Source organism: Equus przewalskii, chromosome 29 (genome assembly GCF_037783145.1).
Source record: "Equus przewalskii isolate Varuska chromosome 29, EquPr2, whole genome shotgun sequence".
NCBI lineage: Eukaryota > Metazoa > Chordata > Mammalia > Perissodactyla > Equidae > Equus > Equus przewalskii.
In genome coordinates this window covers 29,811,950-29,837,916 of record NC_091859.1, presented here as the reverse complement: position 1 = coordinate 29,837,916, position 25,967 = coordinate 29,811,950, and the positions used below count along the sequence as shown (strand labels likewise).

The 25,967-nt window shown below is 47.5% G+C and overlaps 1 protein-coding gene across 3 annotated transcripts in view; it reads left to right on the top strand.

Annotated features, from left to right (window-relative positions):
• Positions 1 to 25,967, top strand: part of NUAK1 (NUAK family kinase 1) — a 73,260-nt gene that overhangs the window by 10,225 nt on the left and 37,068 nt on the right. For all 3 annotated transcript variants that reach the window (XM_070600553.1, XM_070600554.1, XM_070600555.1), the window contains one exon: positions 21,913 to 22,033. In XM_070600553.1, the coding sequence (XP_070456654.1) occupies positions 21,913 to 22,033 (121 nt within the window). The remainder of the gene's footprint in view (positions 1 to 21,912; positions 22,034 to 25,967) is intronic.

The following is a 25,967-nucleotide window of genomic DNA, read 5'->3' as shown; positions in this document are numbered from 1 at the left end:
TTGCTGCTTTGTCTTGGTATTGCCTATGGGCCCATTCCCTCCCTGTTCCCTCCAGCTTGTGTGAAGCTCCTCATATTCATGTGGCTCAAAACCACGAATGCAGCTGATGGCTGCAGGTTAGAAGGAATCCTTGCTGGCTGTCGTCATTCCGTTGTGAATTGGGCCCAGTTCATGTAGGATTCACCCCGGCTGCCAAAGGACACTTGTATCCCAATCTTCTACAGGATGGTGGGAGGGAAGTGGGCGATCCAATCTAGGACTCTAACAGGGAGCCTGGGGTGGTTCTAAGCATGCCTCTGGAGACGGGCTGCCTGGGTTTGAGAGCCCCCGACCGTTGAACCTCCTGTGTAAACTTGAGATGGTCAGCTTGACTCAGTTTCTTCATCTGTGAAATGGGAGTGGCTGTGAGGATAAATGTGGAGTTCTTAGAAAAGTGTGGGGCCCACAGCGAATGTTCTCTAAGTGCCGTTCTTGGGAGGAGCCCTTTTGAGAAAGGCAGGATGGCTCTTGGCCGTCTTTGCACCTTGGGCAGCCTGGGCACAGTGCATTGCACATAGTAGGTGCCCCTGTGTGGAACTGCCTTTCTTCACCTGTAAATTAAGGGCTGAGCCAAAATGTTCTCCAAGATACCCGCCAGCTCATGGAAGAGAATCCTGGGATTCGCTGAATGGAATTGGTGAAGTGTAGACTTCATTTCCTGTTGCCTAGTTTTTGGCAGAATGACTTCTTGTTGGGGAGAAGGGGAAGTACCTTCAGTTCTCAAAATCCTTTTCAGATTGTTGGCACAAGCTTTGCCAAGCGTCAGGAGGGTCTCCCTAGTGGTGTCAGCCGGCGTGCGGAGACCCTCTAACCTTCTCCTAAGCCCTGCTTCCCCCGGATGTGAAGGCGTTCCCGTGCAGCTCAAGGCAGGCCCTGCGTTTTAAGCACGTCTGTGAGGTGGGTTCCGAACGAGGCTCTGTGTGGGAGAGAAAATTCTCACTTTCAAAGAAACTGTCAGTTTTCTCATCTGTAAAATGGGATGATAGTAGTAGACCTGCCTTCTAGGTTCTTGTAAGTCTCAGGGACGGTGCTGAGAACAGTGCCTGGCCTGTGGCCAGTTCTCAATAAATGTTAGCTGTTATTATTTGGGATTCAGAGGAGGGCAGGCTCATGTTCTGCTGGGTTGCTTCTTCCTTAGATACTTAGTTTTGGGGGCTTTGCTTTTGGTCCCAGTGAGGCCAGAGCCTTGTGACTGCCTCTGCTCTGGGTTGTGCATTTGGGCCTCCCTTGTTTCTCTCTGTGACTTTAGCAGTGTGGGGGATTCAGCATCTGCGGAAAGCTCAGCTTCTTCATCTTGGTGACACAGGAGGTGGAGGCAAGACTTCGGATAAGAAAAAGACTAAGGAGGGGCCCTCTACCCAGGGCAGGGGATGTTTTGGGCAGTCTCACTTAAAAGGAAGACTTGACTAATGTGTTTCCTACTGTTTCGTCCTTAAAGATGAAATCAATCAAGCAAGCTCTCCTTCATGGAGCACTTTGTATTTGCCGGACCTTGGGGTAAGTGCACTGCCTGCGTCATCTCACTGACTTCCTGGTCGTCCTTAGACCCATCGAATGAGGACGATGCTGTCGGGATCCCCACTTTACTGCAAAGCGCCACAGTATTTATAACCTGGGATGATGGCAGGAGTGAAACTCACATCTGTCTGAGCTCCGGCTACGAGCCCACACAGTTTCCCAAGAAGGAGGAGAAATATCTCTGTCATTTTTCTCTTGTGGCAGGTGTTCCTTCTGCCTCTCCCAGGTAGCTCGTTTAGTAATATTTGTTAGATATTTGGTGAGCTTCTTCTCTGTGCCAGGAACTGTGCTACATGCTGGGGGGACCACAGGGAACAAGATATGACCTCTGCCCCAAAAGAACTCAGCCACCTCTTGGTTCTAGAATGTGCGTCTACTGCTTGTCATTTCTAGATCCCCATCCTTGTGGTCCACACTTACCCCTCCTTGCTGACCCATTTAAAGAGATGAATTCTCTATTGTATTTTTTTTTTTTTTTTTTTGAGGAAGATTAGCCCTGAGCTAACTACTGCCACTCCTCTTTTTGCTGAGGAAGACTGGCCCTGAGCTAACATCCATGCCCATCTTCCTCTACTTTATATGTGGGACGCCTACCACCGCATGGCTTTCAAGCAGTGCCATGTCCGCACCCAGGATCTGAACCAGCGAACCCTGGGCTGCTGAGAAGCCGAACACACGCACTTAAACACTGCGCCACCAGGCTGGCCCCCTATTGTTTTTTTTTTTCTTTAATCTCCTAGAATTTCATTCCTTTGTATCAAGGACATCCAGTATTCAGCCTTGATTTTCTCAGTATCAGTTAAAAGAGATGGCCAGCAAGCTTCGAGAAGCTCTCATTGGTCCTTAATGCAACATTATTACTTTGTATAGTTCTTGGTAGATTTGAAAGTGAACTCTTTCTCCAACTAGCAAAAGCAGTGGGAGGGAAGAGGCTGCTCCCCGGTTGACCTGGTGAGTTCAGAGCCCAGCACTGGACGGTGTTGGATGGCAGGGCGGGGCAGTGATGTGCTTGCTCCAGGGAGAAGCCCGCTTTGCATCTTCCTCGTGGTTAATTGATATCTGTTTCCCAGGCAGAGTCAAATGGAATGCTCAGGGAGGGAGCCGATGTGTGAGTGGGCGTGCAAGCAGCTGGTAGCAGAAATCCTGGAGAGGGTAGGCTTCAGTGGAAATCTCCACTGAGTCCTGTGCACCTTCTTGAATGTGCAGGAAGGTCCGGAGCAGGAGGATCCTTTCTCTCACAGTCATCATAGGAGGACACATTTATTGAGTGACGAGTGTGTGCTAGGCGCTGTTCTAACTACTTTACACCCTTCTCTCCTTTGACCCTGCATTATTAGTATGTTCATTGTGCAGATGAGGAAGGAGAGGCTTAGAGAGGTCAAATGACTTGCCCAAAGTCACAGAGCTGGGATTTAGAGATGGGCTGTCTGATTTCAGGGTCATGGTCATAACCACTGGGCGCCATGGCCTCTTGGGTATGGATTCTTGGAAGCTTCTGCAGTTTCCGGCTGTGGTTCTTCACCCACACACGGGATGGTTGACTGCTGTTGAACCCGGACATAAAGCTCAGCGAAGTTGTCTCCAGTCTTGTGAAAATAGCAACTGGAGGAACTTTCTCCCATGATCTCAGTTATTCTGTGTCTTACTAATGTAGGTCCTCTCGATGCCTAATTCCGTGCCTGGCACACAATAAGAGTGCAATAAATATTTGTTGAATGGCTGTGGAGTATTATGAGTCTGGGGACGTTTTCAGGAGACTTGGGGGCCAGCCCCACCATTGCCGCAACTTGAGGTGTGTGACCTTGGGCAAGATGCTGTGTCCCTTCTATGGCTTCAACTAACTTACCTTTGAGATGAGAGCTCTGGGACAGATTTCTGTTTCAGGATTCATTATTCATTCAACAAATATTTATTGAGTGCCTGCCATATGTCAGACACCACTCTGCTCTGGGTGATAGAGAGAGTGTGACAACGGGATAGATGAGGTTCCTGCTCTCTTGGAGCTTACATTCCAGCCTGGAACCTTCCAGATTCTGCATTTGATGAGTCTTCATGTCTTCTCCCCACATCGCTTCAAAGCACTATGGCTGAAGCCTCCCTTGTTTATCTTCCTTCCCTAGAAGGCATGTTCCACCAGAGCAGGGATTTTCATCAATTTGGATTACCGGTGTCTCCCAAATGCCCAGGACAGTGCCTGGTAAGCAGATATTGGTGACATGCATGCATGCATGAGCGCCTGAATGAATGGTTGTGGTATCTCTCTTGCTAATGAAATCTCAGAATATAAAATTCTAGGGCTAAAGCCCAAGAAGAAAGTTAAGGAGCAAAAGTACCATTTTCCAGGAAAAACAGCGTCTTTATAAAGGCAAGATGCAGCCGAGATCAGGACAGTTTATTATCCCTGCTAGCTGAGGGATTAGGGAGTCAGGCACGATTCCTCGATTTTTCCTCTGGTGATGCTTTTTGCAAACCACAGAGAGAACCAAACAAAAACAAAAACTCTCCCATCTTCCCCCCTCCTTTCCTTCAGGCAGAAAAAACACTTGCTTCTTAAAACAGCTCATGAAGGAAAAAATTATAACAAATATTTTGCATTTCTCTGGTGGCGGCACAGTCTGAATTCCTTTCAGCTCCACAATGAGTTCTAATTTTATGAAATGTTTGGATTAGCCACCAATTTTCCGGTGGAATTTAGGAGGCTTGTGTTCGTACTTATGCTTGAAGTGGAGGAATCTCATAAAATCCATGCAGCGTCTCAGGCCCAGTGGGACGTTCTAGCCAAGGACAAAATGACCATCAGCGAATGACAGGGGAGAGAGAGATCTCTCTGGCAGCTGTGGGCAGGCTTTATGGAGAGTGGTGTGTTCCTGAACCACAGTCCCTGGGGCTTGGCCGGGCCGCATACCACTTCCAACTGATCATGGGCTATAAAAATTCCAGCCCAAGTACAATGCCTTGTACCTGACCTTGTTCTTTCAGTTCTCGGAGCCAGAGAACGTTCGGGCATCCGGTAATTGGGTGAGAGGCATTTGATAACACATGGTGCTGTGTACTCCCCTCCCCTCCCCCCCTGCCCATCGCACATACTGCCTGGTGTTCTAATTTCCAGTTACATATCTTGTTCTGCCTCTAGAGCCGCACTGTCTAATATGAATTCATGTGACTATTAAAATGAAAATTAATTACAATTAAAATGAAAACTTCAGTTCCTTGGTCACACTAGCCACATTTTAAGTGCCTCATAACCCTGTGTGGCTAGTGGCTACCATTGGACAGTGCCGAAAAGATCATTTCCACCGTCACAGAAAGCTCTGATGCACAGCGCTGCTCTGGATGCTGAGTTTAATGAGAGCAGTGACATGCCCCACCCCTTACCTCGCTTTGTTAGCTCCGTAGTAGCCCTTGTCACTGTCTGTAATTGTTTCTAAGCAACCTCATTCATCATCTTGTCTGTATCTCCATGGTCTAGACCAGTTCCTGGTATGTAGAAAGCCCCCAGTAAAGATTTTTTAGAATGAATGAATGAAGTTGTCTCATTCAGCATTGTTTTGCGTGTGCCTGATACTTAGTGGGCCTTCAAAAAAATTGGACCAATAGTTATATCTAACCGTTGAATGGATTCATCTGATATTTGTTGAGCACATTCTGTGTGTCAGACATCATGCGAGGCTCTGGGGATACCGTGATGAGCAAACAGACTTGAATCTTCTAGTTAAGGAGCTTGACCGACCCAATGGTTCTTCCATTTGTGGGCAAATGTGAAACTCCTGGGTGTGCCTGTTAAAATGCACCCTGCTTGGTATCCACCCCGGAAAGTCTGATCGCTCAGGGCTGGGGTGAGACTTAGGGAGACCCGAGAATCTTCAGCATTTTTACCAAGCAACGCAAGTGAATGTGATGGTTTTGGTCCATGCTCTGTGCTTTAAGAAACACAGCTCTGGACAAGAGGAAGCTAGTTGCTATATTCATCTGGGGATACGCCACCCTGCCTTCTTCAGTCCATACCTTCTCTTGTGATGACTGGAGGGCCGTAAGACCCCGAATTCTTATACTGGGCCTGAAGCTTGAGAGCTCTTTGCCTGTTATCCTTTCGCGGAGTAATAATAATAGCAAACAATTACATAGCAGTAACTGTGCCAGGGGAGACTCTAAGCCTGTTAGATCACTGACCTAAATTCATCCTCGTGGTAATCCTAAGAGGTGCACACCATTATTATCCTCATTTCACAGTGGATAAACTGAGGCACAGAAAATGAAGTCACTTGCCCATGTTCACAGCACTTGTAAGTGGAATTCAAACCCTGAAGGGCTGTGATACTGCCGCTCGCAGTTGCTGGACTCTGAACAGCTGCCTCTCGAATGCCCAGTGGGCCTTTATGTTGTGTTCTGCCAGTTGCTCAGAACCAAAGGTCAGGCGTATTTGTGAAATGCTTGTTTGGGGGATTAACATGTGAGGCCATTATGAGCTCCGTTGATCTACAAATGCCCATCCCAGGCCCCAAGAAGTGTAATTCATTCCTTCGGCAGACATTCCCCGTGGGCCTACTATGCACCAGCCCTGTGCAGGGCTCTCAGGGGAAAGGGCCTTGCACTTGGCCGAGCTGGGGAGACAGAGGCATAGGCAGGGACTTCCCCCGAAGGCGTCATACCTGATAGAGGTTTTCTTCCGTACGGGGAAAAGCAAAGCGAATCTTAAGAACTAGGTATTCCCTCATTTTACTGCTTGTAACTCAATTTTTTGCATAGTTTTGCTGTAGAATCTGCTTCTTTCACCCAGGAGGGGTTCTGTGTGTGTATTTTGTATGTGTGGTGGGCGGTCCAGTGTAAGGAAGGATGTCTCCCTGCCACCCTGTTTAAGCACTCAGCAAGGCAGGACACCCCTTAGAGTTGGGAGCTGCCCAGAACTCCTGACCCACTTGGGAGAAGCTGGAAAGGAGAGTGAAAAGGAGAGGAGCGAACACTGATAGACTATTTAGTGCAGGATTCACTCAATGAGGCGGTTACATGCGTCATCTCGTTTCACAGCAGTTCTCAACGGTTAAAGCAGTTGATGCTGAGAAAGGATAACTGATCTGCTCGAGCGAGGTAGCACCTGGCTTCAAAACTCAGGTCCATCTGACCCCTTGGGGGCTCTTCATGCTGTACCACTGGTTCTCGGTCCTGGCTGAGCATTAGAATAAACTGGGGACCTTTAAAAAATTGTTTTTTATTGAGATGACGTTGGTTTATAATGTTATATAGATTTCGGGTGTACATCATCGCATTTTGACTTCTGTGTGGACTGTAAAAGTCTAGTTTCCATCCATCACCGTACACATGTGCCCCTTTACCCCTTTTGCCCTCCCCCCTGCCCCCATCCCTTTTGGTAGCCACCAGTCTGTTCTCCGTATCTCTGTGGTTTTTATCGTCTACATGTGAGTGAAAGCATACCGTATTTGTCTTTCCCCTTCTGACTTATTTCGCTTTGCGTAATACCCTCAAGGTGGGGACCTTTAAAAAGCTCTCTGGGGATGGAACCCAGGCATCCGTATTTTTAAACAGACCCCTGGGTCACTGTACAGCGCTGCTGGAGTTGAGAGCCACAAGCTGGAGCATGCTGACTGTGGCGGTCCAGGGATCTGCCCCCCTGAAGGTATTCCCGTCAGTGCCCGGTCCAACTGGGAGCTTGCTCACAGGAAGTCACCTCCCCTGTCCTTGCCCCCGGTATGCCTTCTCCAGGGAGGCCTGGTGTATCCCAGGCTGTCCCGCTGGACCTGCGCCCGGACCTTTGGCTCTGTTGCATCAGAAGCTGCCCGTAAATCGGCAGCCGGCTTTGTTTTCTTTCTAGGCCCCAGTTGTAGCGACCTTTGTGTGTCTGTTTATTTCAGAGAAATAATTCCATCCTGCAAAATCGATCCCCTGGGGGCTCCAGAAGTACATTTGGAGGGACTTCTTTTAGTGGAAACGTCCTCTTAAAAGAGGCTACAGCTGCTCCCTTTGTCCTAACCCTTGTCTCACTTTGCCCTCTGACATCGTCCTCTCAACCTCGTATTTTGAAGTTCTCACTGTAGTGTTCCTACTTACGCATATCTCTGCATAAGGCCTATTTGTTAATAATGATGATGATGATGATGAAAGCAGTTTTGGAGCATATACTGTATGTTGGGCACACTATGGGGCATTTTCTATGTTATCTCCTTGCATTTTGCCTTTTCCTGACAGTGATGAGAGTAAACACAAGTCTGAAATCTTGGACTTTTTATCCTTAGAATGAAGGAAGTTATAGTCGTGCCATTTGCTGGCCTTGTTGGAGGGTGAGGTGTCCCATGGACTGTAGAGGCCGCCATATTGGGGCAGCTGGCGTGGCTGGGATGGCAGTGGGTAGTTGGCTAATTGAACAGGAGGGTGTGGGAAAAAACAGAGACTAGCCCCACTGCCCCTAGTGTCCAACTTGCCACAAGCCTCAGTCAAGGATATGGAGACTCCTGGTTAATTTGATTTGTTGGTTTAGTGGAAATACTAATACGCTATAATAGAGAGCTCTAAATAGATTTTTCCAGGTAATTGGAACACACTCGCTTAACAGCCAATCTTTTAAAAAATTGTAACCATTGATTATGGAAATCTTTCTCAAGTGGATGCACCCTTTCTTGCCTTCTTAAAACAAAGTACCTTGAAGGTAGTTAAGCCCTTTCGTGGTGTCTTTAGGAACTTCCCCTCTAGGGTCCTCAGTACTGTGTTTTGGACTTCTCATGTCTGCTATTTATGGTTTGTCTATCTTCTCCCTCATCAACTTTCATTCCTTTCTGTGACCTTCTTAAAAGATAAAATTCTTCTTTATCCTTTAGTAAAATAATGCGTGCTCAATACTGCAAACTCACAAGACAGAAAAGCTAAAGACGAAAGGTAAAATTCATGGTCCTGGCTTGATTCTGTCAGTGAGGCTGTCTCTAGTGGCTTTCTAGTTCCATTTTTCCAGTTCTCCACAGATTGGCTGTGACCAAGCTTGTTAGAATAGTTGGTAGGGAAGCTATGGGTGACCATCTGCGGGGTCCCGGTGCATGGATTCTATGACGTTTCTTGGGGTGGCTTTTCTAAGGGTTTATTTCTTTTATTCATAGAGTCTTCACAGCTGAACGGGCCCTGACACTAAGTCTAGTGAAGTTCCATTTTATCATGTAACAGGATGGGCCACTGGGGGAGTAGGGCTGGCCAGGGTCACCCAGTTAGTATGTGGCCAAGCTGGGTTTCTTGACTCAAGGTCCAGTGCATTTCCCATCTTGCCACCACTTACCTGTCTCCTAGATTGTGCATTAAGGGCTAAGTGGCTTTGGAATAAAGGAGCTATTGCTCTATTTGGATAGCTAAAACCAGGAAAAACCCACCTTTACCTCAATCCTCTAGGTTGCTCAGGTGACAGATTTTTAAACTTCTTTTCTGAGGCAGCCAGAAGTGGAATGGAGTCTTTTCTTCAGCATGCCAGACCTCATCTCTGAACATCAGTCTTCGATTAATACCAAGATGGACTCAGAAACACACTTGAAAGCAACTTGCGTTATTATCCCTACATAGCTTACATTTTATGACCTGCTTAAAGATGCAGGGAGCATAAATCTTGGGGAGGACGGTCTTATTTACTTGTTCGTCTTTTCTACAGATGGGATGTTTGCATCAGAGCCGGGCTGGCTTCAGATGTCTGCTCCAGGATATTTTAGCTGAACTGTATGAGTCCATTAAACAAATGTAAGAGTTTTGGGGAAAGAAGGGCTGTGTCTCAAACCAAATGTTTTCCATGGAGAACATCTGGGGAATATTGGTATTTGTGTGAACAGTACATCAGAAAGCAGCTTGGCGGGGTTCAGCTGGGATGTTTCTGGCCTGTGGTCGCTAGATTTGACAATTTTGTTGTAAGGGAAGAGTTCTTATGAAGTGTTGCCATAGAGGCAATGCTCGATCCAGGAAGGGGTGTCCTTGTTTGGCCCCACACTCAGATTGTTCTGATTCGCTCCCTGGCCAGATCATCTATGACATATGGACAGTCCAATATCTGAGCTAGTTTTCTCCAAGGCTTGAACTTCAGAGAAAGGAAGCATCACAGTGCTTCAGGGTGTTTCTTCTTTACCCTGTGGTTCCATAGATTTGAGGAAATGTGGAAACAGGTGTGCCCCAGTGGAAGCAGCGTTGGCCGTAGACTTCAAGTACCTGGGTTGAAACTTGGGTCTTGCCTTTATGACCTGTGGGGACTTAGGGAATTCCTTTTCTCAGTTTCAGTTTACTTCTCCTACAAAATAAGTAGCCTGTCTCATGGGGTGGTGGGGAGAGTGAAGTAAAGTGGGATGGCATTGTATCCCAAGGAGGGGGTCATTCCCACATCATGGTATTGCATCCATGGGTTTGGGTCTTCTCCACAAGTACGGATGTGGTTTGGACCAGAGTGGAATCTGGGATGTCATCTGGGTAGGTTGTCTGACTTCAGCAACTTCAGCAAGTCGGGTTTAGGACTTAAACATATGAATGATAAGTAGATGCTGGGCCAGGTTGTGGTTAGTTGGTGGATGGGTAAGAAAGGAATTCTTATCAAAATTAAGACATGATATTCATCATGTTTGGTTCAGTTCAACTCAACAAATGTTTATTGGATGTCTACTATGATGTCAGGAGACACAGGGGTAGCAAGGCATCTTAGTTAGAGTTCCTGTCCTACAGTCTGCTTGCTGTGCCTGGTCATTCAGTGACCATGACTGACTCTCCCTCGTGTTAGGTTATATATTGCCTGTGCTTTAGTAGCATGGACCATGCTGGTGTATTAGTCTGCTCGGGCTGCTGTAACAGAATACCACAGACTGAGTGTCCTAAACAACAGAAATTGATTTTCTTACAGTTCTGGAGGCTGGAAGTCCAAGATCAAGGTGCCAGCAGGGTTGGTTTCTTGTGGTAGCTCTCTTCCTGGCTTGCAGACAGCCACGTACTTGCTGTGTCTTCATCTGGCTTTTCCTCAGTGTGTTTACACTCCTGGTATCTCTTCCTTTTCTTATAAGGACACCAGTCCTATTGGATCAGGTCTCCACCCTAATGACCTCATTTAACCTTACTTGCCTCCTTAAAGACCCTATCTCCAAGTACAGTCATTGGGGGTTGGGACTTCAACATATGAAGTTTGGGGGGACACAATTCAGTCTGTAACACTGATAACTATTTTATAGGTGTGAACATTGTTTGGCAGAGAATATGGCTAGACTTCCTGCACCTTCTGGCAAGATAGTTTGAAATGACCCTTACCGAACCCCCAGTCAGCCAGAAAAAAGGGCAAAACTCCGCAATAATTTAATATGGCTTTATTGTGGTGTGGGAGGAAATTATTGTAAAAATTACATCTGGATGGGTCCTGAGGACGGCATTTGGACAGTAGCAGCAGAGTAAAGGAGCCAGTGGGTGATTTTATGGAGGAGATGACTGAGTGTAAGGCGCGCAATATGAGTGAGCAAAAGGGACAAGGGAGATTCTGTCCTGGCTCTTTTTGTGGATGGAAAAATGGATACTCTGGGCAAAATGAGACTCAATTCTGATCTTATTTAGGAGCATGAGTGAGACCCAGGGGTGAAAAGGGGGTGCTGTGAATGGAAAGACTTCTCAGGAGTCCCACCTCAGCACACATCCATCAGTTGGCCTGTGACCTCACACAAGAACGCTTTGCTGGGAAAGGTCTTAGAGTCTTAGAAAGAGCATCTCCTTGGCCAAACTCTAGGGCTATGTGTCTACTCATTGGCGTTGGGGGGAGGGTGAAGTACCTTGACTGATGGTCTCTTTGTGCCAAAGCCTGCTCACCTTCTGGTCCTGTCTCAAGTCCCACCTGCTCCCTGGAGCCCTCCCTTGACTTCTCTAGCCCGCAGCATAGCTGGGTGCTTACCTGCTTGGTAACCTTGTTCTCTCTTCCCACATATTCATCGACATCTCCAGGGAGAAGTTAGGGGTCTTGGTTACAAGTGACAGAAATGGACCCTGTGATTCATTTAAGGAGAAAATGAGTTTATAAGGTTAGGGTGTATATCCCACAGGACCGGCTTGGGAAAGGACAACTAAGGAAGCCCTGAAGAACTAAGTAGGAGGAACTACTAACAGATGACTCTTCAGAGACTGTTGTTGGGGTGAAAGTTGTTGAGATGAATGCCCCAGCCATTTTCAGAGCACTCAAAATTCCATTCTGGGGAGAGAGCATCTCCTTGGCCAAACTTCTGGGTGATGTGTCTATTCATTGGGATGGGGAGGGTGAGGTACGTTGACTGACAGTCTCTTTGAAACTGCATCCAATGGGGTTGTGGTCCCCGGAGCAAAGTCAGAGTGTTCTCACTAGTAGAAGGGTGAATGGATGCAGGGCAGAGAAGAGCCCCTGGGTCCACCGCCCTCTCCACTTGGTTAGTAAGACTTGAAGGGCAGGTCTGGGTGACGTTTCACAGGACCTGGATCGATGCCTTATCCAGAACAGATTTCCCAAAATTGCTTGCTGGAGAATTGACGCATCATTGCATCATTTTAGGGACACGCCCCCCCCCACACCCTCCTGTCCAATTTTGCCTTTTTACCCAACTGCATTGGCTGGCCCCACAGAAAGAAGCAAGGAGCACCAGCGGATGTGCTTCTGAAGATGGAAGTGGCTTCAATAATAGCTTAAAAAAAGACTTAGGATGGGGACAAGGCCGTGTGGCTTTGGTGGGGCCTCCATCTCCACAGACTCCAATTCAGGTCGTATTTATCAGACACCTGCTATGTGCCGAAGACTGTGCTACTTGCTTTGTCGGTGTGGCACAGAGCTTAGCAGTGTGGTCTTTGGGTTTAGCGAGACCCAGGTGTCCTATTTATTCCTAGGGCAAGTTACGTAACCTCCCTCACACTCACTTTATATTCATGGAGAAAGCAGAAGTAATAATGTTTTTGCAAGAATTTAATGAGTGAGAACTTGAGAGGTTAAATAGGATAGTGCCCAGTGCCTGGCACATAGTAGGGCTTCGTAATGGGTAATTATTATGATTACTATTAGCTATTGCTGTGAATCACCTCCCAGCCCTTCTGGAGTGGGCACTCTTATCTCCATTTGACAGATGAGCAAGTTTAGGCTCAGTGACTTGAGGACAATTAGGGGTTCACCACTTGAGAGATTAGCAAGTATAAGAAATCTCAGTGGCAGGTGGCCCGGGGTTAGGTTGGGTGGAATAATAAGATGTCCTATTATGGTTTTATAGTTTTATAAGGGTCCTTTTTAATCCTTGGGGTCTGTTTTGGCAACAGCTTTTTGGCATATATTATAGACCAGGCACCTGGTGGGCACTGGAAATGTAGTGATTAAAACAGAGCTGGTCTCCGTGCAAATGAAGCCTGTAAGTAATGGTGAGCGAGGTTATGAAAGGGGTCCTGGACGTGCGTTATGGGGGCTCCCTGCAGGGGAGGGATGCGAAGGAGTTGGTCAGCTGAAGAAGTTAGTTGCAGGTGATAGAGTTTGGAGGGATCCTGGCAGAGAAAATGACAATCAGAAACTTCCAGGGGCCCAAGCACACTCCACCACCCGGGCTGCTCCTTGGGTCCCTGTAATGACCACAGATCCCTGCCTCAGTCTCCCCAAGGCTAGGAACTGAGTGATGGGTGTTGGCTGAGGCTCACGGAGGCAACCTGCCTGCTGGGGTGGCAGTAAATGCCCCCCTGGGACTGAGCATGCTCCTTGGGGTCAGGCTGTCACTGCTTGGGGCTGTGCATTTGTCGTCAGGGGCGCTGCTGTGACAAGCATCCCCAGGGGGTTTGTGGTGGTAATTAGCGGGCTGACAAGCATCCAGATGGATTTTGCAGTGGGGCTGTGGAGCAGGGAGCAGCCTGTTAACTCTCTGGGTAATGGACAAGGAGAGCTGCCCTTGGAAGGAAAGAAGCTGCTACTTGTGAGATGATGAATGAGGCCTCCCGAGGCCACAGGGGGACAGACTGCAGCCTGGGCTCTTGTTCCTTCCCTGTCTGATATGTCTTTGCACACTGATTGCTATAAATCAGATTTCCGGATAAGAGGGATTCTGTCAGGATAAAAATAACTTGTGGAGAATCGTCCCTTTCACTTACCTATAAAATGGTTAAAATATAAAATCTAAAGCCGTGCCCCTGTTTTTGCTTGTTAAATTCTACTACCTTAAGAAATTAAAAGCTTTTTTTCCTTTGTTCTGCTCACCTGGATCCACTAAACCCTGTGGACCAATTTCCTTTCCTTTTGGAAAACTAATTTTGTTTCTTAGGTTTTTCTGTCTTTGTTCATTGTTTGCAAGGTCAGCGATTCAGTAGCAGCCTGGAGTTAATATTTAAAAGCAGTGTTTTCAGTGAATTAAGAAATAATGGGATCAAAACCTCCCAAGTAGACCTATTCATGTGTGATATCAAATCAGGCTTCGGAACCAAAGAAGGTTTGGACTGAATTGGACTGAAAACAGTGTCTCCAGCTTGTCTGTGTGAGGACAGGCCCCTGGCATTAGATGGAGGTGAAATAATGCTCCACGCTTTGACTCAGGCCATGATTTGCCTGCACGCTTAGGAGTATCTGTCACTCCACATCTCGGTTTATGAATAATGCAACACTTCTGGGGACTTTGCTGCGCTGGGGCTTGCCTGCCTTGTAAACGTGAAACCTTCTGGTGGCAGCTTCAGTCCCGTTGCCAGCTGTGGCTTGGAATTTGGTTAGGACTCCTTGCCTGGAGTATCGCTCCCGGACTGGAGTGGGACTCGGGACTCTTGTTGCAATTCCAGTGCCGTGTTAGCTTCGGAGATTTGGGCCTGTGCTTTAGCCTCCCTGGGCCTCAGTTTCCTCATATGTAAAATGAGGGGCTGGCATAGAACAGGCTGTGGTCCTTGCAGCTCTAGCATCTGCTGATGATAATGGTGCTCCTTCTGCCTTCCGCCATAGTGACTGTCTGCCTTCTCTGCCCTGCGTCAGAGACACGCTCTGATAGGACCCCCACCTCAGCCTTGTGGGGTTGGTGGTCTCGGCATCCTCATTTGCAGGTGAGGGAACCAAGGTCTGTGGGGTGCTTGCCTGAGTGCCTCTCTGTGCAGGGGGCGCCTGGGCCAAGTTGCAGGGACTGACGACGAGGCCAGGGTGCTGATGCTGAGTTTCTTAGCCGTTCTGGCGGGGGTGCTGCTGGTTTGGAGGTTGATAAATAAAAGTTGCACAACCCTGAGCTTATCCAAGCCGTGTTATAAACAGCGTGAGCGTCATCAGATGCTTCAGATGCTACTGGTTGAGGCTGTCTGACTTCTAAGTAACCTCAGCCCTCTGGTCCAGCCCTTTCCCTGCTCCCCAGGACACTTGTGACCTGGAAGAAAAGCAGTGTGGAATTCTGAGCGGTGTAGCATTTAGCTTTCGGAAATGTGAAAGTTCAAAAATAAACAGCTGCTTGGCCACACGAACCCCAGCTAAACACCCTTGAAATTTCAGTGTTTCAGTGACTCTAGTGTAGCATTTCTTGTGCTCCCAGAGGCCTTTTCATGTAGGGAGCTTTGGGGTCATTTATTCAAGCAGAGCCTGGAGAGACTTCCAGAGGATTCTGGTGAGGGAAGGCTCCTCACAGCCTCAGCCAGACCCTCTCTCACAGAGCAGGTGGGACGTGAGGCTCCAGGACTCACTTCCTCTCTCCTCCCTTAGACACAGTCACTTTTACCAGCTGTGGGAGCCCCAGGTTGTCTGCAGAGCGTGAAGCGACCCATTGGCAGCCAGCTTCCCTGGCTTTATAGCATCACAGGCCTGCCTCCACCTGGGATGAGCGACATGTCCGCTGGGAGCAGACTTTCCGTTAGCCAGGGGTAAATTAATTTGGGTCACTCAGTCCCCTCAAGGAAGCAGCTTATTTTAAATTCCCCTCTCTATAGATGGGCAGTTCATTAATTTTCATTAATCATCTAATGTTTAATATGACTGTAATATTTAAGTTACTAAATAAGTGGCGTCATGGCCATATTGACTCTGGTTTAAGATGGCAGTTCTCAATCTTCAGAGTGTGTCAGAAGCCCCTGGGAAGCTTGTAAGAAATGCTGATACTGGGGCCAGCCCGGTGGCATAGCCGTTAAGTTCACACGCTCTGCTTTGGTGGCCTGGGGTTTGCAGGTTTGGATCCTGGGCACGGACCTACACTGCTCATCAGCCCACGCTGTGGAGGCATCCCACATACAAAATAGAGGAAGATTGGCACAGGTGTTAGCTCAGCGACAATCTTCCTCAGGCAAAAAGAGGAAGATTGGCAACAGATGTTTACCTCAGGGCCAATCTTCCTCACCAAAAAAACCACAAAAAAATAAAAGAACTGCTGATGCCAGCTTGCCCCCACCCTCAAATTCAGTAGATTTGGGGTGGGCCCCAGAATCTGCATTTTGACCCTCAGTTTCCCCTTTCCTCCCCAACCAGGGGATCTGATGTGGGTGGTGTGCTGACCACCCTTTGGCAAATTGCTCTCTCTGAGGATCTAATTCTGCCCTCCGGGCTGGTTTGGTGCTTGCTTTTTGCATTGCCACCAGCGTTAACTTTCTATTGGGCTTCTTTTCGCTGCTTTTTTGGTTCTGGGCTGGTCGGCCATGGCCACTATCTCGTGTTTACAAACCCAGCGCCACACAGGGAGTGAAACTCTGCCCGTGATTTCTTAGTCATTAATTCCACTTGCCTCGCAGCATCCCCACGTGCAATTATGGCTTTCTTTGCTCAGTCCTTGAAGAGGCGGGTGGTGAACAAGGAATGACTATACATGTAGATAAAAACGTCCCAGGCCCCTCGGAGGTCCTCCTAAAGCAGGCCCTGGCCCCGTCAAATAAAAGTCTGATTTGCTGTTTAAATTCTGGAAATAGAACACGTTTTTCATGGCAGGAGAAAAAAATCAGTCCCATGTGAGGAAACATCTCTTATGGGGAGTTTTGGGAAATAAAAGATTGAGAACTGAGTTATGGAGGATTATATTTTCAGAACCTTTTACAAGATTAAAGGGCTGGTGGTGGCGAATGGTGGCATGCCATTCTTTGAAGAAAAAGCTCTTTCTTACACATGCTGCGCTTCCTGGCATGAGGGCGCCTCTCCTTAGAGCCTGTTGATACAGTGCTTGGCTTCCAACCTGCTTCTGTCTGAAAAAGCATCCCTGTACTGACATGAATCAACAGGCCAGAGAGGAAGAGGCCCACAGGCCCCGCGGCGGAGCTGGCTTGGGTCCCTGCGGGCCCGGTTGCATCACGGCAACTTGTTAGCGTGTTGTCCTGAGTTGGCCAGGCTGCTCACAAAGAGCAGGTGGTCATTTAATTCGTTAGGGGCTTTGGCTGCAGGATGGCCTCCTGTGTGGCATCCCCGTGGTGCCTGGGCATAGCCTTTCCGAGCAAAAGCCATTTGGTGATCTTGGGGAGCTGTGTCCCAGGTGGAGCTGTGCCTCGCCCTGAACTCTGACCGTCAACCAGACAAGAGCAGGAACCCCGATGCTGGCTTCCAACTTGACTTGGCTGCCCGTCCCCACTGGAAGTGGCCTCTGGGCCCCTTGGTAAGGAAAGATCCCCAGTTGCCTCTGACTCAGTGCCCCGCAGCTCCTGTGGAACGTGGCCGGGGTGAGATCACACCTTGTGAATGGCAAGGAAGCTGCCAGCTCCTGTTGCCGGGATTAGAAGGCAAACTTGTTCTCACTAAGTGATGCTAATGCTGTGTTTATGGCTGTGTTTCTTCCCTGCTGCTCAGCCCCTGAGTCCTGCCTCCCCGGACCTCACATGTGACCGTGGAAAACTTCATCTTTTTAGAAGGGCCCCGTCCCACTGGGCTCCGGAGGCCCTTCGGGATCCTTTGAGCATCCTCCCATTACCCAGCCTAGATCACCGAGCGCTCAGCATTCACAGTGGCCCCTGGGGCAAGCGACGCCCCAGGCTGCAGAGCAGGTGGTTTTTGGTGATTAGTCAAAAAAGGAAAAGCTACCACTGCAGAAGAGGAGGCTGGGCCTGTTACATTTAATAAGAGATGGGAATTGGCTGGGCTGAGTTTGTCTCTTGAACAGGCAGGCACCCCGGGGCAGAATTCGCAGGACTGTGGCCAGACCTCCTGCTGCATACAGTGTAGATATTAAGCTATAGGGTGGCCTTATTTAAAAGCAGACCATTTTATAAGGTGCACGGTACCGTCTAGACTTGGGAGCATTTATGGAAGTGGCTCAAACACCTGAGTTCTCTGCTCCTGGCATTTCGAAGGCGGGCTGAAACCTCTGGCTCGTGCAGGAACAAATTGGATTTTTTTTTTTCTGGAAGCTGTATGATTTCAGACATTTGGTAATCTCTTCCTGCTGGGCTCTCTCCTTACCACAGTCTTTCTTTGTAGATGTGGGTGAGGATTGAGGAAAACTGGAAAGGAGATTTGTCCACCTTGCCAGCCATCTTTATGTGTTTCTCTGGTAGCCCTCGGCCACGAGGGTAATTATGTCATTATTGTGTCATTTTTGCTTACTGCCCTTCTCCCCCTGTTCCCCCTGCCTTGAGGGCTGGGGCCCAATCGTGCTGGATCCCTCTTATGTGGTCTCAGCATCGCGGTTGGTACCTGCTAGGCACTCAAAAGGAATAAGTGAATGAACAGTCAAAGTCCAGAAAGGCTGAAGTGGGTATCTTGAGTCAGATTTTTGTCTTCTAAGGAGGAACGCTTTGTTCCCCTGTTCACCTGGATGGGCAGCCGCAAGAAGGAGATGGGGAGATGGTCCTGGGTTCAAGTTGTTCATCCTTCTGTCTGATCTCAGACTCAGGTGCCGTGATGATCCTGGGGGGTGGCCCCAGCTGCTCTGGGCTTGCTGACATTTCAGATGAAGGCACAATTTAAAGACCCAGGGGAAAGGTTCTTTTGACCTTTGTGTGCTTTGGGAACAAACGTGGTCTCCATTCCCAAGGCCTTCAGTCACTGCCTCATGAGGAACCAGGAGGAATTCAAGTTTGCTCTGAGGATGAAGGGAAGGAAGGAAGGCCCTGTTGATGGAGCACCGTCTCCAGGTTAAACATGGCTGACACTTACTGAGCATTTACCTGGTGCCAGGCACATTCTACGTACCTCACAGAGACTTGTGAGGCAGGTACTATTAGTTTCCCTACTTGAAGGATGAGGAAACTAGAGCACAGAGAGGTTATACAACCTGCCCAAGGTCACACAGCTAGTGAGTGGTTTTAGTAGGACTCAAAGCCATGTCCCTAGCCATTATGCGGTACTGCTTCACTGTGCACTGGCTCAGTTTGTCCTTCAACTTCATGAAGCAGGCACTATATTACATTACTGGAGACACATTTATAGATCTCTTTCTCCTGCTTTTTAAACAACTCTTTACAAATGTGACAACCATTCTTAGCTCTCTGGGTCCTACAGAAACAGGCCTCGAGCTGGATTTGGCCTGCAGGCTGAATATGCAGCCAACAAAGAAGCACGATGATTTCAGATGGTGCAAAATGCCCTGAAGAAGATAAAATGGGAAAGGTATAGAGAGAAGGAGGTGGCCAGGCTAGGGCCGGGGGTGGGGTGGGTGGGGTGGGGGTGGAGGGGGGCTGCTTACCAACTAGAGGGCTGGGGGGGCATCCCTAAGGGGATGGCATGAAGCTGAAGCTTGAGTGATGAGAGACCTGCCATGTGTGAGGCACTTAGCACAGTGTCTGGACTCTGTATTAAGTGCTCCAAGAATGCCTGTTATTATTACTGTCGTTGCTGTTGTTTTCATGGATGGCGTTAACTGGCTCCTCGACCTTGGATGAGTCATCTCACTGCCCTTGGGAGTTGAACTGAGTGTCTTTCCTCCCGCCTTGGCAGTTGCACAGTTGTGAGTGATTTCTAGCGTTTCTCTCCCCCTGACTTCCCAACCCACCCTGTGAAACGGGGCGGGGGCAGGAGGAGCCCTCTTACGTTTTCAATAGAAGATTCATTGTCGGAGCAGCGAAGCTTTTGTGGCGAGACAACCACCATTGTCATTAACATTTAGGGAGCCCTTTTAGTTTCCTCAGCTCTGAGCGGGGCTGCATTAGAATGTGGGTCCATTTTTCATCCTGGGCGGGAAGCATCGCCCTGGCAAGTACACCGTGGGACCGGCGGGCCCCTCGCTCCACCGTTGGGGGGAATAACAAGTGGGCTTATTTTCTTACCCCCTAGAACGTCGCTACCCTCCCCTGACCCTGGATGGTGAAAGAATTTATTTCTATTGTAATTTGACAATAGGGCCTCCTCGAGGCCAAGTTCAGCCTGCTGCATAATCAAAGGGGGTGGTTTCTCCCCTTGGCCCATCTTTAGTTCATGGAGGAATGTAGGAGTTGGTCCAACAGCCACCCACATCCTCCACGGCCTGTGTGTGTTCACTGTCTGCTTCCTCCGAGAACAAGCTCCCAGGATTGCAGGCTCTACTCAGATAAAATAAAGCTTTCCAGTCGTATCTTTACGTTTGACGTAAGCCGAGGGAGGCATTCGTTGTTACATACTGCATGGGGCTGTCGTGAGGGCCTGGGGTCGCTCTGAGCCTGGCACTGTGGTCGGAAGGGGCCTTGAAGCTGGAAGCTCATTCATCTTGTGCAGCCTCCTTTTATCCGGCCACGTGGTTTCTCCACAGTCTAAGGGAGGGTGGTGCCTGCCCCTGGGCTTACAGCAGGGCGTCCTGTGTTTCCCATCCGTGTTCTCCTTTCCTCCATTGCCCATGTAGGTAGGATGCCAGAGAAATCCTAAATCACCTTCCTATCGTGCCTGTCTTGGTGGTGGTGTTTGACCAGAGTGGTCCCTCCTTTTTTGCTCCAATTCCACTATCACTTGTCTGGTCTGACCTCTCATCACTTAATAGCATCAGACCCTCCCCTCTCTCGTGCTTCCTCCTTTCCTTCTCTCCTTCCCTTTCTGTCCACCTACCACCTGTCTGCCTGCCCACCCCTAGTGTTTTCTCAGGCCTGCCACGTGCCCCGCACGGTGTTAAGCACTAGAGATAAAGCAGCGAATAAGATCCGCACTCAGGTAGAGTCAAGTAATGACAGAAAGACTGATTTAACTGCAACTGGGGAAGGTTCTGCGAAGGAGAAATACAGAGAGCTGCTAGTCAACTTACCCTGTTTTTGGGAGATCAGCAAATAGCAAAAACAATAATAATAATTGCTTCCCAGTGCTTGTTGAGTCATCGATGGACTGATTGTATTTTAGAAATGTTTCCGTGTATAGTCTTGGTGGGGACCTGGTGTAAGTCGGAAGTTGCCAGTATTCACAGGTGTGGATGCCTTCGTGCTGAGGCTGACCATGGTTCACCCTGTGATAGTCAAGGTGTGTCCTTTGGGTCCCTGAAAACAAGCACATTCTTTTCTCCAGAGCACTTCATGCCTTTGTAATCCAGAGGGATGGCTTAACTGCCTTTCATCTAGGAAAGGGTGGTACAGGTAGAGTTGAGGTCACAGCGGGACTAGTTTGATGGGGACTAAGCAGGCTTTCCGAGCTGGCAGCAAATTGGTTGGCGTGCTTCCTTATTACCCATGGATACCTCCCCCGACCAAAGTCATTTTTGTCCCCCTTACAGCCAAGGCAGATTGAATTACCCAGCAACTTGTTTATGAGCAAGGATGAATCCATTGGTAAACATATTTTTCCTTATTAGATGTCCATAGTCATCTAATGCCTTTTTATTTGTGTTTCCTTTGAGTAATTGCTCTGCGCGTTGGTCCTGGCAATTCTCTCCAGTTTGGATTTGCAAGCGACATTGGCACGGAGCTTTTGGAATCCACTGGGGCTGGGCAGGGAGTCTAGCTGTCACTCTCTTTGTTTGATCTCGATTTCTCTCTGGCAGAGCCTTTTTGTCACATCACGTGCTATCGAAGGTGCCTTGGGGAAGAGGAAGGATGTAGGGAGGATTTTGGCTTCCGAGCAATTGCATAAACACAGCAGAGACTGGAGTCTTAAAACCCAAGGTTTGAGGCAGAACTGGCCTTGAGATGGGCCAGCCAGAAATGCTTTTTCTAGCCATCGCCGAGGCAGCTGCGTGGTGGAGCTGAGCCATCCTAATTTCACCTATCCGTGTTTAATCATCGATACCCTGTAAACCAAGCTCTCCTTTTTTTCCTTTTTTCAAAGGATCGGTATTCCTAGAGTAGATGAATCTGGCCACGTGAAGCAGCCTCCGCTTTATGGAAAAAACCCACCATCCCAAACCCCAGGCTGTTAAAACCTGATGTTTTCTGTTGCCGGGAGCAGAGGGTTTTTGCTATAAATGAAAGATGTGGCAGGGGGTATTTCAAAGCTTTGTTTTGGTTATTGCCGGTTCTGCCAACGAGTAACATCTGTATTTATTTTCCACACTCTCCCGATGGCTGATTTGCATCTGTTTAGTTCTCTGAGTAACATTTCATTTCCTGACTTTATAGGTCGCTATAAAATCCATTCGTAAGGACAAAATTAAGGATGAACAAGACATGGTTCACATCAGACGAGAGATTGAGATCATGTCATCCCTCAACCATCCTCATATCATCAGTATTTATGAAGGTCAGTGATTTTTTTTTTCACCTCCGTATCAGTTACCATTTCTCATACCATGGGGCCTGCCAAGATTTTTAGGTAATTGCCCTTCTGGACAGGAGCCAAGTATTTTTTTTCATGATGCAAAAATAGCCGGGTGTTATCTCTTATTTGGTTACCTTGAATGCAACCAGACACACGTAGCGCAGCTCACTTTGGTCATAAAATAGCTCTGGCGGGTGCCTTCCTCCGTCTTTCCAGTTCCTTGGTGGTTGCTAAGCAACCTGCCTTGCTGACAGCCAGTATGTGAGACAGCTATGGTTTCTGAAAATGGCACTTTGCTGGGTGACCAAGTAACGGGGGATCCATTATAAACGTCATTCCCCAAAGCTGATGCTCTGGTGGTGGTGTCATGAGTTACTGGAAGTTAGGCTCTTTGAGTTAGAAATTAACTTTGAGCAGGTCCAGGAAATACCGAGAAAGAAGAGGGATCTGTAGATGCGGCAGATGCTTCTTAAGTGGAGTCCAAGCTGTATTCATTTTAGTAGAAAGGTGGGATGGGGAAAAGCTTATAAAAACGTTCCTGCTTTAACTCTTGGGTCCTTCGTAGGAAGAAATGGAGAGGATAAACTTGCCAGTCTACCGTTTAAAAAACAAATCCTTCAAAATTACGCAAGCTATATGTGTTTATTGCAGAAATGATTGAAATACAAATGTTAAAATTAAGACAGTAATTTCTGTTCTAACTCCCAGTTTGATAAATAGCTCTCTAGCCATATTTATATTTTCATCTACTTCTCTATATCTGCATGTGGTTTTTATCCAAAGTTAGATCATACTGTTTGTAGTATTTTTTCGTTTGATTTTTTTCATTTTTTATATCATGCATCTCTTCCTATGTCAATAAATATTCCCCTGTAAGGACATTTAAAAAGGCTTTGTAGTATTCCTTTTATGGACATACCATAATTTATTGAATCTCATTCCTTTTGTCAAACATTTAAGTTATTTCAAATTTCTGGTTATTATAAACAGGGCTTTAGTGACCCTCCTTATACATCATTCTTACATTCATTTCTGATTATTTTCCTATGAAAAATTCCTAGTCTTGGAATTACTGAGTCAAACTGTTTCTCCAGAATATTTATTAATATATGGTTGAGTCAGAAAAATGAGCCTATTTTTAATTTCTGGTCTGATCATAAGTTATACAGTGAGGACTAAGACAAAACCAGATGGTAACCCTAAAATTTTTCTGATATTTAAAATTTTCCTTCTTCTGGTTCCCTGCTGTTTTTTGCCATTCTTTTTTCTGCGGTTTCTATTTTCATTCCTCATCTAGCAGTAAATGTTGGTAATATCTTTTATCTTGATTTTTCTAAAGCTCATTTTGGCCCCCTTGGGGATAGGATGGTTAAGGGAAAGTTTCATTCATTCAGTCATTGATTCATTCCACAAACGTTTCTTGCAGTGATTCTCAAAGTGCAGTCCTTGGACCAGCAGCATCGGCATAAACTGAGATTGTTAGAAATGCAGATTCCCGGGTCTCACCTAGAACCTGCTGAATCAGCACTTCTGTGTTTTAACAAGTTTGGGAACCTTTGGTCTACTTCTCCTTAAGCACTGTGTTAAATGTTCTTAGAAATTAAGGAGGCATATGCTGTGAATCTCATACTCAAGAGCCAATACAAGGCATGATAGAAAAAGTATTGTATAGATATGTAAGCAACATATTCTGGGACCGTGGAGTCCCAGGGGTTAGAAGTTTTCATGGAGATGTACGACATCCAGGCTGGGCTTTTGAAGGAGTTTTTTTGAGGAAGAATTGGCAAAAGTAGAATTCCAGGCTGATAAACTGAATATGCCCGGTGAATGAGGGAATTTCTAGAAGTTAGAAGTGAGTAGAGATACAAACTGTAGGATGAGAGTGAGTTTTATTAAATTCTGAGTGGTTTTGCTCCATGTGGTCTGGTTACCATGGAAACCTGAAGGCAGTTGTGAAAGGTGACGTGTATGGACCAGTGAGGGTCACATGCTCCGTGAGCACTGCCGTGTTGGGATTCTTGGCCTAGAGCTGGACCCCTCTTTATCAGGAAGGCGGAGAGAGTGTTATCCCCGGGTGCAGCTCCTAGGTTCTTTATCTGGGAGACGGTCTGTGGGAACTGAAGTCTGGCATGGAGAAGCTTGACTGCTTCGCTAGCATCCTGCCACCTTTGGCCTTGGGAATCCTACAGGCCCAATGGGGAACAGCAATCTGTCCTCCTCCCAAGGAAAGGCCAGAAGATGAACCCTTATGGAAGAGCATTCTATTATCAAAGTCAAGCTGGCCTCAGTCCAGCCCATGCTGGAGGCTTCAAGAAGAAGGGAAGCCCTTGCTTATAACTTTAAAGATGGGCACCAGCGTGAATTAAAGTTCCTTGGGTGACTAGAAATAATTTCCATCAAGGCCGCAGGTGGGAGCTTGGGCCTCAATCCATAAAACCCTCTGAACAGGTTTTAGGGAGTCAGGAAGGAGCCTGAGTTCTTCCATCAGTCTTGAGTTTCAGTCCCAAATCCTCCACTGTGGCCTAGAAGTGAGACTTTGGGCAAGATGGTGGGCCTCTCAGTGCCTCAATAACCATACCTGTGAAATGGGGATAATGTTCTGCCTTTCTCAGAGGGTTTTCGATAGGATTAAATGAGATATGTGTTCTGGTATGGTAAACTCGAAAAAAGGTAATTATTGTGAAGATGGTATAATCGTTATAAGTGGTTCTTAACCTGGGGTCCATTGACAAATGTGTTTCATGGGTGAGGGTCTGTAAATCCTCTGGAATAGTCTATAGCTACGTTGTCCAATACAGAAACCACTAGCCACAGATGAATATTTAAATTAAAATTAGTAAAATAAAATAATTAAAAATTCAGTTCCTCAGTCACTACATTTCACGTGCTCAATAGCCAGATGTTAGGGTTAGTGGCTCCCATACTGGATAGTGTACATATAGAACTTTTTCATGGCTGCAGGATAGGACCCTGCTGGTGTATACTGTTTTATGTGTTAAGTGCATGGGTTATTTTTTTCTGGGGAGAGGGCGCATAGCACTCATCAGACTCTCAGAGGGCTGCCTACCCTCAAATGAGTTTAGAAAAACCCACTGCCATCAAGTATTTTGTGACCAGCAGAGTCCCATACAAATAAAAGGTATTGTTTTTATCCAGAAAACTCCCAGGGACTTAAATGTGGCTTTTTAAAAAATTTTAATTTCTTAGAGATCTCCAGTTTCTGTTCTATTCTATTTCCCTTCTCCCACGCAAGTTCTGTTTCTCCCACATCCACTAAATAACTGTGGAGGAGGGCAGCTCCCCTCCCTTCCCGAGTGGTTAGGAGCGAGATCGCCAAGGTGCTGTTCCAGCTCGTACACCCCTAACTGGGACCCCGCAATCTCCAGGTCTTATGACTGTATCTGCTTCACCGCCCAGGACCCCAAGATGCAGCTCTGAGGGTGAAGTTAGACATCCTGGCGTCATCTGGAGAGCTCTGTAGAGTTTATACAGCACTCCCACATCTAGTCTCGTTTGATCCCCACAGCAGACCTGTGAGGTGGGCGGTCCAGGTGTTCCCGTTTTGCAGACTCTGGCAGGCTGACCACTTGCTGGGTGTACTCGTTCTCTGGGCTGCCACAACTAAGTACCACAGTCTGGGTGGATTAAGCAACAGAAGTTTATTGTGTCACAATTCTGGAGGCTGGGAGTCCAAGACCAAGGTGTGAGCAGGGTTGCTTGCTTCTAAGGCCTCTTCCCTTGGCTTGTGGACGGCTGTCTCCTCCCTGAGTCTTCACACCGTCTTCCTTTTTTATATGTCTGTGTCCAGATTTCCCCTTTTTGTGAGGACACCAGTCCTACTGGATGGGGGCCCACCTGAATGACCTCATCGAACCTTAATTCCCTCTTTAAAGACCTTCTCTCCAAATAGTGTCAC